Source organism: Ammospiza nelsoni, chromosome 14 (assembly GCF_027579445.1).
Source record: "Ammospiza nelsoni isolate bAmmNel1 chromosome 14, bAmmNel1.pri, whole genome shotgun sequence".
NCBI lineage: Eukaryota > Metazoa > Chordata > Aves > Passeriformes > Passerellidae > Ammospiza > Ammospiza nelsoni.
Genome location: NC_080646.1, coordinates 17,960,905 through 17,979,684, shown reverse-complemented (window position 1 = coordinate 17,979,684; position 18,780 = coordinate 17,960,905). Strand labels below are relative to the sequence as shown.

Below are 18,780 nucleotides of genomic sequence, written 5' to 3'. Positions count from 1 at the left end.
GGTTGAGGCGCGGCGGGGCCGGGCCGGGCCGGGGCCAACGGCGGCGGCGGCGGGGCCGGGCGCGGGGAGGCCGCGGGAGCCGCCGCCGCTCCCTCAGCGCCTCGCCATGGACTCGGACGAGGGGTACAACTACGAGTTCGACGAGGACGAGGAGTGCAGCGAGGACAGCGGCGCGGAGGAGGACGAGGAGGACGAGGAGGAAGACGAGCCCGACGATAATCTGGACCTGGGCGAAGTAGAGCTGGTGGAGCCCGGGCTCCGCGTCGGCGGGGAGCGCGACGGGCTGTTGGGCAGCGAGACGGGCGGGCTGGGCCCCGGCGGCGGCGGCGGCGGTGGCGGCCTGGGCGGCGGACCGGGCCCCGGCGGCGGCCCCGAGCAGGAGGAGGATTATCGCTACGAGGTGCTGACGGCCGAGCAGATCCTGCAGCACATGGTGGAGTGCATCCGCGAGGTCAACGAGGTCATCCAGGTGCGGTCCCCCGGCGCCGGGACTGGGGGGGACGCACCGGGGAAGGGGCGTGGGGGGTGGCGGGACGGGCCAGCGGCCTCCTGCGGGCACCGGGCCCGGCGCGTCCGGGGCCGGGGCCTCACACACACACTTATCGGTAACCCCGGGGCTGGAGGGGGTCATGAGTACCCCCCGGGGCTGGAGGGGGCTCAACTCGGTATCTCCGAGGCTGGAGGGGCGGGGGGAGCGACTTGTCTCGGTGCACCCCGGGGGTGGAGAGGGCTCCTCGTCCCCCCGTTCTCCCGGGAGGCCCCTCGGGCCCGGCCAGGATCTCGCTTCCTGCTGTGGAAGCGTCGGGAACGAGGCCTTTGGCACTGAAAGGGCTCCTGTTTCTTTGTGTGGTTGCGAGCTGGGGGCCGTAATCTGTGTTTTTTTCTTGATTCCCCTCCGTCCTCACGGTGTTTGGCGGGGTGTAGCCCCTTCGGCTCCTTCGCTAACCCGCGGAGTCCATGGCCAGCCCTGGAATTCCAGGAGAGGCACCGCTCTGGTTTTGTTGCCGTCTCCCTTCCCTTCCCCCCGCCACACACAGAGGTTGAACCTTGTGTTTATTTCCAGCACAGACCAGGAGGGGTACGAGCGATCCCTTCACAACCGTAACTTTTTTTACCCTCAGTTTTTAAGCGTGTCTCTTTAAAACTGAAATAGAGTTTGAAATAACGTCTACCTTCTTTGGCTCAGAGTATCTACCTCTTATCTCTTGGCTCCTAAGTTTTTGGGGAAAAAAAATCAAGCCATTGAAGCGGTTTAGCATCCTTTTCTAAATGTTCGTGGCAGGGTTCGGCTCCAGCTCATCATCAAGTTCCCGATGCAGTTCACTTTTCTTCAGGTGATGGGATTTCTTTAGTTCCCGTTTATTTTACTATTACTTAGAGTCACTAGGAAGTTGCTACCATTTGTCCAGTATGCCAACGGGAATAGCATGAGAAATCTGTGGATATTAAATATTGAGGGATCCAGTGCCCAGAAAGCAGTTTTTTGGCTGGTTGTGTGTGTTGGTAAATCTCTTTAAACACGAGATGCCTCAGTGAATGTTTTTTCTCCAGCTGTCCTGTGCTCTGCAATGGCTGTAACAGCAACTTTAAAATGTTCCTTTATGTGCTATAAATCCCCTGTAGTTTATATGGAGCTTGATGCAAACAGCTGTAAAAATATTTGCGTGCTAAATTAGTAAATGGCATTCCTTGAGTCAAATTAAAGTTTATAACTTTAATGATAGCATTGCCCATGCAAAGCTGAATAAAGGAGTCTGCCCGGATTAGCTGATTACCCTGCAGTTAAAGAAGATCTCATGGTTAAACAGGGATGTTTCTTTGCTCCCAGTTATTGATCCTGATGTAGGCAGGGAAACAGTTGGCAGGCAGACATGCAAACAGTTGGGACCTTCAGCTTTTTACTCTTTCAAAGAGCCATTAAAATAGTGAGTCTGTGTTTAATGATTAAGATTGCAAAGGCCATGTCCCATTCTGTTTGTATTGAACAGATTCTGACATATTTCTTATCTTTGCACAAGACAAGTGGTGGAAAAGTTGCTGCCAGTGAGGAGCTGTGAGTGCTCCTGCATTTTCCAGACCCGGCTGGTGGGCTCACCTGCATGTTCTTGTGAACTAATCTGTTAGAGAAGGTCCAGATTCCTGGTCTTAGTGGATTTGCCCCCCTTTTACACCGCCCTGAAGCTGTTTGACTTGTGTGCTCCACCTGTGAGTGGCAGAAATAGTGGAGAGGAATGGGCTGAGGTGACGAGCCCCTTGTTCTGACCCTGTGCTGGGCTCTGCAGAGCCACCCCCGACCTTCCCGTGGCTGCTCTCCTGCTCCAGTTACTGCCTGGGTTTGCAGTGGTTCCTCCTGCTTTAGCAGAGCAGGGTGCCCCAAGTCTGTCTGTTGAGAATATCATGGGTAAACTCGGGGCCCAAAACCAGCTTAGGGCCTGGAATGCCTCAGGAGAGGGTAGAAAAGCTCTTAGGATGGCTGTTAAATGCCATTTCCTGCCATCACGTTTCTGGGCTCTTCTGAGGTAAATGGCCCGACTTTGACTGATGCCTCAGGATTTGCTCATCCTCACTCCTGTGGCTGCTGCTGAAATCTTCCAGGGCTCTGTTCTGTTTATTTCCTTGTGTTTGGCACCCAACCAGGATTGCTGCTGCTGCTTTTCTGGTTCAGTAAACCTTTTCTGGAGTCACATTGGCTCGGGATCCTGCTGCGGATCCTCCTCGGTTGCTGAGCTGTGATTCACTTGTTCCAGTCAAGTACTGGTGGCTTTGGTCCGTGTGTGTCTGCCCTGGCTTCTTGGGAGCAAATAGTGATGGTTGTGGTTACATTTTTGAGTGCTTTGAACTTATTTGTTCAAGGGAGATGTAATGTGCAGCCTGAAAATTTCAGCTGTGGGTCTTGTGCTCTCTAATGAGTGATTTTTTTTTTTATTTTTTTTTATTTTTTTGATGATCCAGTGTAAGGTATAAATGGGCTTTTGTTTTGCAGCTGTAGTGTAAGGAAAATGAAACAGGGAGCCACAGAGTATTTGCAAGGAGGTATCTGAGCCATGGCAGGTGTAACTCTGTATTAAAACACTCAATTTGAGCAGTTATTAGCTGACAAGGCTATAGTTCAATGGTCTAAATTAAATTTTTTCCCCCATCCATTTGGTCATTTCCAAATAAAAGCTGTGTGAAAAAAAACCATGAACTTTTCAGGGCAGGGATTTGGTCTGATGGAGACTTTGCAGAAGTGGGAGCTAACTTGTGGCTAAGTTGCTGCTCACAGAGCCTGTGATTCACCCTTTAGTGTGGAATGGACTTTAGGAGGTATCTGCTTAGTGCCAAACTCTTATCACTTGGCCTCCCTAAGGCCACTGAACCTGCAGTGAACCAGGCAGGACTCAGAATGTCTCAGATATTCAGAATATTTTACACTTGCTCTTTCTTGTCTGAGCAGAATCAGGATTTCAGGTGTTTCATGGTGGTTTTTGTACAGTATTTGGCACTTATGCTCATAATCTGATTTGTCTCCATGTGTCGCACAACAAGAATTCCCCTTGCTCTCCAAATGCAAAAATAGGGGTATGAATAACCCCTTAACCTTGTGCTGTGGGTTGGCTGAGACTTGAGTATCCCTCCCATCCTCTCCCTGTGATTCGGTGGAGCAGAGAGCCATTTGCCATGGTATTTGGAATTTTAGTTGTCTAAGTAAACAGGCGGGTTTCTGGTGGTTTTCCAGCTGCTGGCAGAATTAGTTAGCAAGGGACTGTAAAAACCTAGACAGAGAGGTGCAGTGGAACAAAAGGCTTCTCCTCCCAAAGGTATTTTCCCACAGTTAAATGTCTTTTCCATATTCTTCCTCTCTGAACTTTTGTCCAAATAATCCACTGACACTTCTTTTTGTATTTATTTTTTTATATCAGATTGCTATTTCCATTTTTGCTCTAGTTTTTTTCTGAAAATAAACTTGAAAAATGTTTAGAATGGCACATTTATTTCTGCTCTGAGTAGAGCACATGATGTTTCTCTGTAGCCTGGCTTGGCCCAGTATTCTCCTTGCTTTGTTGTAACCTTGTGCAATTCCAGTATTACCAGGTGGGATTAATTTCCCCTTTTTGCCTGCCCTTTTCTGGAGCATTCCAATGACATTGTTGTGATGTCACTGACCATATTCATTCTTCCTGGACTTTGTAGTGTTGAGGTATTGAAAATACTGGGATGAAGCTGTGAGGTGGCAGAAAAAGGAGTTGAGCCTTTTGTTTTCTTTCCCCACCCCACAGCAGGGATCAGGATCCTGGATGTGGCTGGGTGTTATGCCTGGCCTGCATGATTGTGATCATGTTGAGCTTCAGACCTGAGCTTTCTCTGGAAGGATGTGGCCTTCTTGAATCCAACAAAACTTAGTCTAGCTCAAAAATACCTTTTCTTTTGATTAAAGGCCTTAAATTAGATATTTTAGAGCAGACCAGGTCAGATGTGACATCAGAGCATTTGTATCAAGTACAGGTTTCTCATTTACATGATAGAGCTGGATGACTTCTCTGGAAGCAAGGTGAGCTCCTTGCTGGTAGAAGCTTTGCCATTAAAATATGCCCAAACCCCAGACCACTCAGGAGTTAAAAACCCATCTTTTGTTGAGGAATGGCTTTTCCCAGAGGCCCCTGGAGTTCACAGCCCTGGTTGAACAGAGCTCTGTGATGACAAGTGCAAACCCATTGTTACAGGAGGGGTCTTGTTCAACAGTGGCTTCACTTGCTTGGACAAACCATCCTGATTTTCAGGCAGAACTTAGGAAATCTTCCCAACACTGGTGTAATTCAGCCTGCTGTGGGCAGCACATTCCAAAGGTATTGCCCAAAACAGGGATGACTTGCCAGTGAGCAACAGGAATTGCTGCTTGTAGTACAGGGTCGTGCTCAAAGCTGTATTTAATGCTACAGATGACATCTTGGAAATTGGGAGTGCTTGGAGCTGCCTGACAAGCATTAGGTGGGAGTCTGTGGGTGGAAGCACTGGAGGCTGGAGCTGCTTCCATCCGGGTCCTCCTCTCACAGCCCGAGGTGCATTAGCAAAGCTCCTTGTGTGGTTACTTATTTGATGATAAAATTCATGTCAGGGGCCTGAATGTTATGATGCTGGGAGGAAATGCTTTGTGAAACCCCATGTTTCTGTCACGTGGTGTTTATAAGGTGTTTCATTATGGTAGGAATGCATTTAATATTTCCAAGGAATGGAATAAACTTGATTGTGACAAAGCATTCCTGGAGTCTTGTATAAGCAATCACTCCAGAGCTTTTGGAAATGACATGGTGTCTGTTCCTGACTGCCAAGACATGTAATTCTGAGTATAATAGAATTTTTTTTAATATTACTTTAAATTTCAGCATTACCATGTAGAAAAGTCTTGTTAAGTCTCCAGAGGAATTTCAACTTAGCACTTAAATATGACCCATTTGCTTTGTGCTTTATGTTTCTGTTAGGCCAAATGCAAATCTTGTGGTTGGCCATGTGTGAAAACATTTGATGTTGGTTGCTTTTGTCTCAATGTAGTTTTCCCAAAATCACAGCAATGAGCCTTTTCCTTAGAGGCCTTGGGGTGCAGATGGGAATCAATGTGTTCTGGGATGTTTCAAAGTGAAACTGAAAACACTAATTTTTTTTTAACTACTTTTAAATGTTTATTTCCAGAACGCTAAAACTAAATAGTAAATACAGTTGTTGCTATTCCCTGTGGGTTTAATTTCAGTGAGCAGGACCATCCCTGCTGTGCAAAGTAAAGGGTTGTTTCTGCTATAAAGTGAAAGCTGTGAGACTGCAGTTGATGCAAAATGAGATATTTCTGGGTGTTAAAGCATCATTAAAAACAATGGATTCCCCTTTTATACTTGTCCCAAGCTCTGACCCCTTAGCTCTGACCTTGCACAAGTTCAAGTTTCTAACAGCAAATGAACCCCAAAGCTCCAGTGCCCTTTGGAAATGTAGGGCAGTCCTGTGTCTTTGGAACCTGTTGAATGGTTTTCAGTTTTCTATTTCTAAGCTAATTTCTCTTCCCCTTTACTCCATTAATGAAACAAATGAGAATGTGGTTCTGCTGTTGGTGTCAGGTGTGATAGTTGAAGGAAGGGATGGTTGATCTCCACATTGTGCTTGTTTTAACAGCAAGTCAATGTTTTCATCCAGAATTTCTTTTTAGGAGCCTTTTTTTTTTTTCCTGGGGAAGGTAGCAACTCATTCCTCTGCTTAGGAAATCTGTTTAACTGGGAAAAGAACCTGAAATTGTCTGTAACTGAGAAAGCTGGAAGTTCTTTCCACATACCTCAGTCCCAAACTCCAGGGTCCCGCAGATTTCTGGTACTTCTGGAATTATCTGGGTGTTGTAAGTGATGTTTTCTCTTTGTGGCTGGCTGTGCTGGATCCCTGACAGCCACAAAGGATGTTTGGAGGCTGTTGGGTGCACACAAGTGCTTAATGCTGCTGAATTCATCAAGTCATTTAGGAGCTGCAGCAACTGCAAGGAAATTGCAGCCTGGTTTATTGTAAAACACCTTGGGAGGGTTTGTAGCTGCTCAGTAATGCCAAATGGTGCATTTGAGCACAGCCCAGAATACAGATGCCTCAGGTTTGGGAGAGGGCTGCTGGCTTTTTGTGGGGGATGTTGGTGCAGGAGGCTCTGAGGGGATGAGGCATTCAGGTGGAGAAAAATCATTAGTAGTTTGATAATGGAAATACTGATAATATTAAATATCTTCACCATCATGGGTGTTTGGTGTTGGAAGTGTTGGAAACCCTGAGCTTGGCCTGTATGGAATTCCTTGCCTTGCTCTTAGTTGTTGATCTTGAGCTGTGATGGAAGCACTGTTTAAATAAATGCTTTGAAAACTGCCATCCAGGGCTTCCCTCAGTAGTTGTTTCAGGTGTAACTGAGTTTATACTTCACAGGTGTGTTTGTTTCCCAAATTTGGAATGCCCATGGAAGTGCAAAGGCTCTTGCAGGAGTGACCCCTTGTTTAGGGGGTGTAGCAATGCCAGGTACTCAGAGCAGCTCACTGTGATGAGGGTTTGAACCACTGTACATACACAGCACTCAAACAAAACCATTGGCATTCAATCTTTTCCTTGTTTTTAAAGACTGAGAACTTCTTCCACATGATGGGAATCATTTCAGATCCAAAACCTGACATAGATAGCTTCTGACAGCAGCAAAGCCACTTGGAAGAAGTGAGTAAGCCCTTGTGAAAGCCTCTTGGGTGGTTGTGGTGCATTTTGGCATTGCCAGCAGTCTTGCCTTGAGTTTTGGGCAATTTTTGGGAGCTGGTGGAGCACAGAGCTGATAGGCATTACCACTGCCTAGTAAAAAGGGAGAAACAAAGATTTGACTTTGGAGGGGAGTGTTCCCCCTTGGTGTCCTCCCTCTGGAGAAGCATGGGGAGGAGAGCACAGCTGCTCCATGGCTGTGGTGTGGTGCCTGTCCTTGTTGCCAGGCTTGTGGTTCTGTGTGGATGTGTTTGGGAGAGGAGGCAGATACAGCTGCTGTAGCTGAGAGCCCTGACAGCAGGTGGCTTTTAGCTGTAATTTGGTGGTAATTGAGTGTACAACCTTCCTAAAGCTGGGCTTCTTGGTCTTCTGCTGGTGGTTTCCACTGGTGCTCACTTACTGGCACACGAAGGTACTTCTGCCCAGTGTTTCTAAAACATTCCTGGTTTTGTATCTTCCATGGTTAAAAACTGATATGTTAGAGCACCATGTGGCACCTCTTGTTTCCAGGGACAAGCAGTGCAAGGATGATGTCTTGGCCATCTGCTTCACAATTAGTTCTTGTGGGACAGTACTTGTGTCTCAAGCATGGAGGTGTGAGAGGCTTCCTGGTCTGAGGGGAGGGACTCTCCATGTACTGTGACACCACAAATAGGCCTTGTTGTGCATTTTAATTCACAACAGATGAAGCTTTCATTGCTTTGTGATTTGAGGAATTTGAGAGCTGAAGGAAGATAATCCCAATGTTTGAAATTAAGAGCTTGGATATTTGCTTATTGCCTTCAGAAAAATTGTTTGTGATTGTTGCAGTGATTTCACCAGATGAGGGATGCAGACTCTCAACTCTGTTTCCCAGCAGATAATCAGGATAGAGTAGGAGTTCCTGCTCAAAAGAATTTTACTTGGGCACAGTTAAAGTCCTCTCAAAGTGGAGAAGACACAGTAAAAACTTAGTAGAACCAGAAGAATCTGTATAATTGGACCTAAAAGTAGTCAAATGCCAAAAGAATTGACTTCTTTGAGTGTTAGTTCAAAGGTTTTCTTTTTAAACTAATATTTGCAATTCTTATTAAGGAGGCAGCCTGAAGAGAGTTTCTTCCAAGGTAAAAAATTGAAAATTTGAAGTGGTTCTGAAGGTTCCCATTTCCTGCCTGCTGTTCGTGACTGGGCCAACCTCTGAAGGAGTGTGTTGGGTGCTGCCCTGCACAGGGTGGTTTTTTTGCTGGTTTCTTCAGCAAAACCCTTCCAGTGCCACAGAGGAAGGAGCTGGTATTTGAACAACACCCTTGTGTGAAACTCCCAGCAGGACATGGCTGTTTTACTGTCCTGTGCTTGCTTTGATGGCTGTGTGGACCTGCTATGGTAGTGACAGAGCAGTGCTTCACTCCAGGTCACTTCTTTGGGGTTTGCCTCTGGGTTTTGGAGTTGGGGCACTTGGGATGGGCTTGGTTGGCTTGAAACACCAACTCACTCAAACTGTTCTGGTGTTTGAGGGTCTGACACTCCTCCCCAGTGGTGCTTTTGGGGATGTACAGACCCATGCACCTACAGCAGAGCTATGGTTACGTGGTTATTGCTCTTGGGCAGTTCCCATTACTGGCTGCCTGGATGCAGGGAACTCTGCAGGTAAAAATGTCTCCTCTCTGCTCTTCTTCCTCAGTCTCTGACCCCATGAGCAGCTGCTTTGTTCCAGGTGCCAGAAGTGATGGTCTTTGAATTGTTCAACTCTGTCAGCCAAACAAATGGATGTGCATCCACACCTCAACATTTCTGTGGTCTGTTTTGTGTGCACATCTAGTTAAAAGTGCATATTTAACTTTGGAAAGAGCTCTGGAGAGTTATTGAAAATTTTGATGCCCTCTGCAGCTGGTAACTGTGGGCTTGGTGTATTCTTGTGCAACAAAACACAAATGCAATCAGCATTCCTTTGTCTGGCAGACAGAAATGTGGAGAGGGATTAGGGGAAACCAGGAGGACTCACATGAATAAACAGTCTCCCTTGCAATGAGCTTTCCTGTGTGGGAAGAAAAACTTAAGACTGAGTTAACTCCTAGTTATCTTTATCCTACTCATCTAGACTTTGAGAAATAGGGAGTAAAAAGAATGGTGTGAAAAGAAGAGTGTGGGAGAGCCATGTTTTGAGGTTGGATTCCAGAGCTGGAGCTTGGAAGTGACAGAGCTTTGTTAAACAATGTGTATTAAAACTAGGCTGAACTGCAGCTTTTTAATAAAAAGGGGGGAAGAGCAACTTTCCATCTCTTAGTTAGCTGTGTAATTTTTCCTCTGGGAGCAACAATGTAAACTGGAAGGTCCTCGGGAGTAAAATCTCACCTAGCTTGCATAGATGAAAATAACTATAATATAAAATAACAATTCAATAAAAAAATTAATAATTTTTATACAGTGTGAAGATCTGATGAAATAATGTGTCTAATGTCTTTGTTTTGATAGTTTGTAATACTTCTGCAGTGACTGAAAGGCCATCTGAGCAAATTAAGGTGATACTCTGATTTATACACATTTTAGATGTGCATTAGGTTGTTCTGTAATAACCAGTCTCTTTATTTTACTTGATAATATGACATGCTTGAAATATCCTTATTTGTATTGTTAATAGAGCTGAAATTGATGCTTCAAAATGTGCACAAAACCATTTCTGGTTGGGATGATAACTTCTAGAAGGGGAGCAGTGCAAGACTTGGAGTTCTCTGTAGGCATGGTGGATACTGAAGCTCTCTGGAGGGAGGGTGTTTGGGCTCTGTGTCACTCTCGTGTGCCTGCTGTAATTCCCTCCTGTCCTTTGCCAGGGTGTTTCTGCAGGCAGCAGTGGGATTTGGAGGAGGCTGGGTGCCAGCCTGTTCAGTGCACTCAATTATTCACCAGTCATTAGTGTAATTATTCCTCTTGCTGCCCTGCACAGCAGTTCCAAGGCAGGGCTGATTAGGTGGGGTTTTCCTCTTGCAGAAGCCCAATGTCTTGATGACAGTAATATTTTAATGGGAGAGGAACAAGGGATATCCTTGTCAGCTGGTGTGGAGTCCATCAAATACAAAATTGCATGTCCAGGTTTGTTTCCATTCCCTGCCAAAAGGGAATAGGGAATCTGCACCTCCATGCTGGTTTGACTCCACAGCTATAGAAACACTTCTGATTAAATGAGTGCAAGTCTGTGTAGAGGCAAATTTTTAAAGCCCTTAAACAAGAAAATGGTGAAAACACTGGAGGTTTCCCATTCTCCCCCACTGCTGTATGACTTGTGTTCTGCTATTTCTGTATCAGATCCCACCAGACTATTTTCTCTGAACTCGAGGGAGCTCAGGTAGCTGGTTAAAAATACCTGCAGCAATTAGAGACTGCAGTTAGACTTCGAGGTATATCTTGTTGGGAACAAGAGTGAACAAGTGATTACTAAACTCCTCATGCCTCCAGACTATCTTTTCTTCAAAGGTGGCTTCTGCAGAACCCTTGGAGGAAAAAATTTTGGGGTACAAAGAGGCAAAATTACTTCTTGTAGCGGAAATCCCGGCTTAGAAAGTAACATGTTGCCAGGGCTGTGTTTTGTTGGCTGTAAAACTAAGTAAGAATAAATGAGCAGAGTGTGGTAAATAAACTGCAAAGTCATCATTAAAAAATGATCCCAGCTAGAAGAGGCTTGTTGGGAAAAGGATGCTGGCAGGTTTTCCAAGTGCAGATGCAGGTTGTGCCAGCAGAACAAAGTGCTTTTGCAGGTAAAGCTGCTTTTTGCAGGGAAGTGGTACAAGCCACAACCACATCTGCACTGGGGCTGCTGCCAGCGTCAAGATGCTGCCAAAGATTACATCCCCAAGCCACTGCTGCATTGGCAGTGGTTTCCTGGGCCTAAAGAGTTTCTTGAGATGGCTAAATTTTCTTTTTTTCTTGGTTGAGAGTTGTTGACTAAGGCATAGGCATCACCAGAATGGATTTCCTGCCTGTTTGTCAGGGTGACATTGAATGTTTAAAACATATTTTGCCTGTGATGGGCAGATGAAATCACCCTGAGGAATGTGTATTTTTATTTTCTAAAATACTGTGGAGTGTGGTGATGCTTCTGTGGAATGGGAAAACTTCCTCTTTGCCCCAGTGAAGGGAGAATGGGCCATAAAAATGGGTGTTCCTTTGAAGAAGGGACAAAATCAGAAGCAATGAATGACAGAAAACTGAAGAAAACTACCAAGTGCTCACCTCACTAGGGCCTGAAGGGGAAAGAGACGCTAGAAAAATGTTAAGGATTTTTTTGTTCTCCAGAAATACTCATGTAAATTGTCTCTGGCTAAAAATTCCTGTGCCAAGCCTATTTTTCTCAGTAGTCATGCTGTTGATGAAGGGGTTAACACTTGCATGCCACCAGTGACTATGTATCCAAATATTTTTGAGGTAACCTGGCCATTGCCATGAGAGAAGTTATTCATTGGGATGGCTTTTGTTTACTTCCATTGGTAGATCTTTAACTTGCAGTAGTTTGTGGGTGCCACCTCATTGTGCTTGTGGAAGAAGTTATCATCCCTCACCATTTTCTTTTTCCTGTCTGTATATTTGTTGGAAAATGTTAATTATAATGTTCTGAACTGAAATCAGGACTCAGGACAGGCTGCACAGGCATGTCACTGTGAGATTTTTGCATGGTGAGTTATTTCCCCCAAATAGCTGTGAGTTTGAGGACTCTGATTTCTGGGGATTTCTCTGTTATCCTGTGATTTTTAGGAGTCACCAGTGGCTGTCTTGAGCTGATACAGAGTTTGGCTGGATTATATCTTCTGTACTAAACAACTCATGTGTCTTTGTGCCCAAGCACCCTGTGCTAGGTGTTCTCCAGTAGTGCCCAGTAACAAAAGCAGGTCAGATCACCCAAAACCTGAGACATAACCAGCACTGTTTGAGAGACACATTGATGCTGAACATCCTTGGAGGCTGATCCTCTGCTTGCACACTGTCTGAACAGGGGACACCCTTACATCATCATCTGGAAGGACAATTTGAGAGCCCTTTGCTGAGAACTTACAAAAATTAGCTGAGAAAATCAGTTGTTTTCATGGCACATGTTTGAGCCTACAGACAGATCTGCCATGGAAATAGGTTGTGGAAAAAAATCCGCAAGTTATTGGGAATTTACCCTTCCCCAGTACAACTGTGATGCTGAGTATTATAAAAATACCTTCATCCTCCTAGAGTTTGTCTGATTTCTTCTAAACATTTCAAGTATACCATGGTATCATTATTTCTTCAAGTTGCTTCTGATATTTCCTCCACTCATCTGCTCATAGCAGCCTCTTCACACTGCCCTGGTCTGGGTGATGCCTCTGAATGTGCCTAAAACAGCAAAAGCAAAGTTGTGTTGTGCTAAATGTGTGCAAAATCCGTGAAATGCTGGTGGTGTTAACTGGGAAATCATTCACTGGCCAGAGCTGAGTAGGAGAAGGTGATGGCATTATTTCCATATAATTCTTGCTGGAGGAAGGAGCCAGCAGTTTTCCTCGCTGGTGTGGAGGAGCAGTGCCACTCTTGTACAGATTTATAAATGCCAGGATGTGGGTTCAGCCCTTTGGGTGCCTCTGGCTCTGGGCCAGGCCCTGGCTGTGCACATGGTGGTGAAAGAGCTGAGTCAATGTACCAGTACATACTGGAGTGAGGGAAAGAGCAGGGAAAGCTTTTCTGAGACTCCACAAGACTTGTACAAAATGATGCAAAGGAAGAAAGCAGATGTGCAGTTCATCTTTCAGCTTTATTCCTTTAACACCCATTTCTGCCTGCAAACAGGACAGTTTCTGGAGCTCACATCAGCAGACCTGTGCCTTCCCAGAAATGCACAGTTCATTCAGGAGTTGAGTCACTGAAGACAGCACATGAAAAATGTGCTTTGGGTTGTTTCCTTTTATCAGCTTGATGGGTAGCTGGCCTGACATATGCCACTTCCTGTCTTTCCAACATTGACTAATAAAAGACCTTTATAAAAAAGTGTATTTCTGTCAGGCTCACGTGGCTACATTGAGGACACTTGGTAGTAGATACTGGCAGTATTCCCACAGTTTACTATCAGGATCTGCTGTTTGGTAGGCCAGGTGCATACAGCCCCCAGACATTGGGGTGAAGAGGGTGAGGGTCTGCTCTTCATAGCTGGTTAGAAAATGGAGAAAAAAATGGGACCTTTGACTGTACCTGGCATCAAAGTATACCCCAATATGCTTTACAGTCTTTGGGACAAGAAGATTTGGGGGTCTGTTGATAAGGGGAGACCCAGCTTTAATGTGCCTGACACGTGGCTTTTGGCAGACTGAGACAAACAGATTTCTTGGAAGCGAGTCCCTGTTGTCCAGGTTGTTCCAGCTCAGCTGTCTGGTGACACAGTGATCCTGTCTGTGTTAAAATAAACCTGCCACCCCCTTTAGCCAGTCAGTTCCTGTGTCTGGTCACTCCTGCTCCCATCACTGACTCCAGTGGTGAGTGCAGGAGCCAGTGCTTGTGTGAGCTTGTGTTACTGCTGAATAAATATTTTCTGAACTGGTCTGGTCTTGCCCAGTTACTGCCCTATTTCAGATTAAAATCGTAATCCAAGTTGCTGTCACTTCATCTCCCAGGCAGAAATAGAGCTGGTGCATAGCTAAGCTGTTCTGGCTGTCCAGAGTCTTCCTTGGCCTCTCTGGAATCTTCTGCAGGGGTAGAGATTCCTGAACTGTGCTCTTAGGCTAAGCCTTGGTGTTTTGGTACTTACTGTCAGTCACTGCCTTCATTCAGTAGAGTTCTTTTTCTGTGGCAAAATGTGCTTTTGCTTTCCTCTTGAAGCAACACAGTGTGTTTTATTCAAGCCAGGCATTAGTGAGTTGTTTATTGGTCTGAGAGAAGAACTGAAGCTGTCTCTGTGTGTAGCCTAGAGACTGTATAGAACTGAAAGTATCTAATGATATTCTTTCTGCCTTAGGGATGCTTGTGATCTGGAGAAAACCCAAGTTTTGTGTCTGATAGTGTTGGAAACATTTGTGACCCATATATGACATGAGTGTAGTAGCTATGTGGTGGGGTGAGAATTTCAGTAGGATTAGGATCATGTTGGATAGAGGAGGAAAAATGGAACCTGGAGGTCTGGAAGAGCAGTGGTGTCAGGAGGGAAGCAGGCTCAGCTGTGTTTTGTGGTCCCTGGTTGTGGGAGTGGTGTTTTATTGACCAGCAGGGAAGGTGACCGTGCATCATTTGTGATGGGGACACAGAGGTCTGGTATTGATTCCTGAGTATCCATTTCTGTTCCATGGGGTCTCATCCTGTCAGAGCAGCTCTGTGACACTGGGTGTTGACTAAAGGTTTGACTTGAGGGGGAGGTTGGTGATTACCAGGGACTTGGAATGTACCTGGATGAACATTAAAGCTCTTTACATCCATGGTAGCCAAAACTTTGAGGGTTTTTGCTCTCCCCTCGTGCCCAGCCTGGCTGCAGCACTGGGGGCTGTTTGCTTCCTCCTCAGTGGATGGGGAGATATTACAGGGCTGCTGAAATAGTAAACTGGGAGAATTATATGGAAATGATGCCATCACCTTCTCCTACTCTTTTAAGGCAAGTCTTTGCAAATCCTTGAGTGGGAGGCTCAGGATTGAATAAAGCCGTTGTGCAGCGTACGCTGGCACCCATGTGCTCCCACCCGGCGCTCAGCACAGCAGCTGCAGTTGCTCAGCACAGACTGTAGAAACCAGACCTGGGGCTTGTGTTGTCTACCCAGCTCTGCTGAGCTTTTGTTCATATGTTGGGATTTCTTGTGCTGAGAGACACCAGTAAGAAAGCAATCCTTTGCGTGTTACTGCTGTTGTGGGCAGTAGAGCATCAGCTCAGGATCTGTGGGTCCTTCCTCTTTAAGGATGGACTTTATTCTCCAGAACTGTAGCAAAAGGAAGTAGAAACCAAAGTGTTCTTCAGATTAAATGTATAGAATAAGGGTTAATCTCTCTCTGTCCTGTCATCAACCCCAGCTCTCCTGCTATGGAAGTGAGCATAGCTGAAATGCTGGAAGAAACCTTTCCTGGTCGTTTTTAATTTGTGTTGAGTTGGTGGTGGAGCTTCTGCAGTTGTCTGAGACCATCAGGGTGAATCCATGCCATCTTCTTTTATTTAGAAGTATTACAGTGCAAATTCAGTTTTTGCATTTCCAAATTTGCTAATTCATCCTGGAATTGTTGCTTTAGTATTTTTTTCTGCTTTTAAAAGCTCTATTAGACAATGGCTCTTCATTGCAGCTCCTAATCATTAACCTGAAAGCTTTCCAAAAGGCTCTGAGAAAATGTAAAGCAGCTGACTGCTTCATTTCTGTCTCTTGAACCAATTAACTGAAGTAATAGAGTTTTCGCTGAAGTTGCTTTTTATTATCTTCCCCTGCTAGAAGAATGTATGTTCATCAGAGCTGGAAACAGTCAGTAAAGTGCACCTAAGTTACTACAAACTGATCAAGCTACCATTTGGTGCCATCAGGTAATGGTACTAATTCAGTAACTCTGTAAAACTTAATTTTCAGAATTAGGAGATGATGTGTGAAGGGAGGTTAAGGAGATGAAGAAGGATGTAGGGAGCTGAGGAGATGATCGGTGCTGAAGTTGAGGCAAATGCCAGACTGAGGACAGCAGATGACAACAGTCACAGAGAGTAGCCTGGCTTCTTGTGGAGTTGTGTTGACATGGCAGCAAACTGGTTCATTTTCGGGTGGTTTAGAGTTCTAACTCCAGTCTTCTGTTATGGCTTCAGTAAGATGCAAAGACCACCCCCTCAGTGGGGTACAGAGAATGAGCAGTTCTGATGCTGTTACTATCTCTGAGGGGAAGGTGAGAACTGTCTGAGACCCACCAGCATGCTGTGAATCCTGCTATAGCCAATGGCAGCAATGTCCATGGTGTGATTCTGTCCCAGACCCAGGGGATGGCACAGGGAGAGAGCACGGGTGGCTTGGCAGAAGGAGCCCTTTAGCTCTGTCCTCTCCTCACAGCAGCCCTCTCATGTTCTGCCTGTAATCGAGCCAGGGAATATTCGATTACACAGAAGTTTTCCAGCAGCTTCTCAGAGTGCTCAGTTGGTGGTGTTTAAAAACTAGCAAGTTTGAGATCATGTCCTGGAAATACTCAACACTTGGATCTCATCTTCTGTGCTGGCTTCCTGGGAATTTTATTAAGCTGCTAGAAATGAGGTTTTGTGCTTGTAAGATTTCCTGTAATTGTCTCCTGGAAGAATGGATGTGAATGGATCTCCACAAATGAAGGTCACTCAGTCCACTTGCGCAGCAGTGCAAACCTTTTACTGACAGTTGTACTGTGATCTGTTAAAAGCTGATTTAAGACCCTTTCTAGCTGTATCTTTATACCTGTGATTATCTGTGTGGGGCTGGGAGAGGTGCAGGTGAAGAGCAAGGGGTCCAAGCAGAGCAGACATCAGGTTATTGCAGGATTTTGGGCTGGTGCCCCTTGGTTGTTGTGTGATGAAGCTCTTTGGTGCCTTGGTGTTGGTCACAGTCTCATGGTGGGGCCCCTTCTCCTCTCCCCACTGCCATTAAATGTGACCTCTGGTTTATTTATCAGCGCTTCTCCCATGGCACAGTGTGCATGTGACAAGCCTTGGAGATGCTGGGCAGCAGGAGTTTCCACTTGGTGCTCTGCTGTTGCAAGCACTGGGGGTTTGGCTGGTTAAATATTGACAGTGGTGGTGTGTCCCCAGATGCCACCTCACTGGAGCAGATGTTTGTGCTGCTTGGCTTCAGACCAGCATTAGCTTGTGGTGACTCTTTGCTCCTCCACCGAGCCAAGCCCTCAGTCTTGTCAGCTGATGTGAAACCATGGGTTTCCTTGTGCTGGGAAATGTAAACCCAGCCTTGTGTCCCCATGGGATACAGCAGTGGACATTGCTGAGGTTTGAACCCTCTGCAGACTTCTGAGGCTTGGGCAAAGTCAGGGTTTCTGAATCTGCTTGGATTCACAAGTGCAGAGCAATTGTGTGAAAACCCAACTGGAAGTGGCATCAATTCCTTATTGCTGTAAAAGCCCCTGATGTTGGGATGGAGGTGCTGCAGTTGGGATGAAAACTTTTGGAGTGCAGAAGCTGCCACGGGTAGAAAACAAAACCATCCCTGACGTGGAAAGAAACAAAACAAAGAATTTATCAATATCATGTCTCCAGGAGAAAGGATTTTGCTGGAGAACTAAGCTTAAGTTGTTCTTAAATGGTTTTTATTTGTAGTAAATGCTGAAACTGAACCAGGAACTGATTCCCAGCATGTGAGGAGAAGCTGAACTGTAGAATATGCTTTTCTTTGAAATAGCATCAAGAATTAACCATGCAGCTCGTCTTGATGGAGCGAAACATGAATGGATCAAGTGTTCCCAACTGTCATTCAGCAAATTGTGCTGCTTGGAAATTCTGATTCAAGCTAATGTTCTAATAATATTTAATTTATAATTCATTTATGCATTTAAGTGCATCCAGAGTCTTCCTTCCGATTCATACTTTCTTATTTTGACAGCAAAAAGAATTCTAACTCTTATCACTGATGAAGCTTCCAGTTGAATTAAATTCTATTAAATTAAGGAGTTTTATTTGAATTAATAATGCTTCTTTGGTGAAGTCCAGACCTTTGTAGGGCTTCCTATTGCTGTATCTCCTGCTTGCATTGGTGTGCTGGAGCATGGCAACCTAGATAAGGACAGTAAATGCAAATACCTCCAGTGAAAAGCTGTGCTGGAGTGGAATTTGTTTGAAGCATATGTGGGACTTGGTTGCTTTGTTAGCTCAAAAAAAAAAAAAAAAAAAAAAAAATTCCCTGCTGAAGAACTGAGGGTGTTTCTCTCTGGGCAGAGCTTTATTTGGAATGTTTTGTTAGGAAATCTTTTGAAGTGCCCAGAGAATTTCAACAAAATGGCTGCTTTCCTCGGGTTTGTTCCTATCTGGATATCAACAGGCTTGCTTCCCTCGGCTCCCGGCAATCCAACATGTAAAATTTAATAGGAGGCTGCTGTAAGTGAGATCTGCTGTTTCAGCTTTCATCAGACCACGTTTGGAGGAGACCATGTTGGCTGTTCCCCTGCTCTCTGTCCTCCCTGGCTGCTTTCTGTAGGAAAATTCATCTCTGTAAACAGAAAATAGCTTTAGGAGGAGCGTGCTCTCACAGCCTCGGGAGTAATCCCGTCTGAGCAGCAACAGAGCCTGCTCAGAACTAATCTGTGTGTGTGGTTGGAGGAAATAATCCTGTGTGCCAAACCAGGAGGCAGACAGAGCCCCTGACTTCCCAGTGCTGTGCAACCCAGGATTTGGACATTCCATTAATTTTTACAGAATGAGTGTGCAGAGTGATGGCTGAGGGTTCGTGCAAAGCTGGAGTGGAACTGGTGTTGAAATAGCAAATTATTTTGGTGGTGTTTTATCTCTGTGTGCCTGAGGTACAGGGCACAGCTCTCACTGAGGTGGGTGCTGTGGTTGACTCCTCCAGCTCTGCTCTGCAGTAACTGTGAGGGAAATCTGTGCATTCCATGATGGTGTGCCTGCTCTTGGACTGGAACAGTCCTTCATGTCAG

General features: G+C 45.5%; 1 protein-coding gene across 1 annotated transcript in view; it reads left to right on the top strand.

Moving 5' to 3' along the window:
* The window catches only part of ARIH1 (ariadne RBR E3 ubiquitin protein ligase 1), a 51,665-nt gene continuing 32,885 nt past the window's right edge, over positions 1–18,780 (top strand). Inside the window, exon 1 of the mRNA XM_059481841.1 lies at positions 1–469. Coding sequence (XP_059337824.1) covers positions 107–469 — 363 coding nt within the window. The 5' untranslated portion in view covers positions 1–106. The remainder of the gene's footprint in view (positions 470–18,780) is intronic.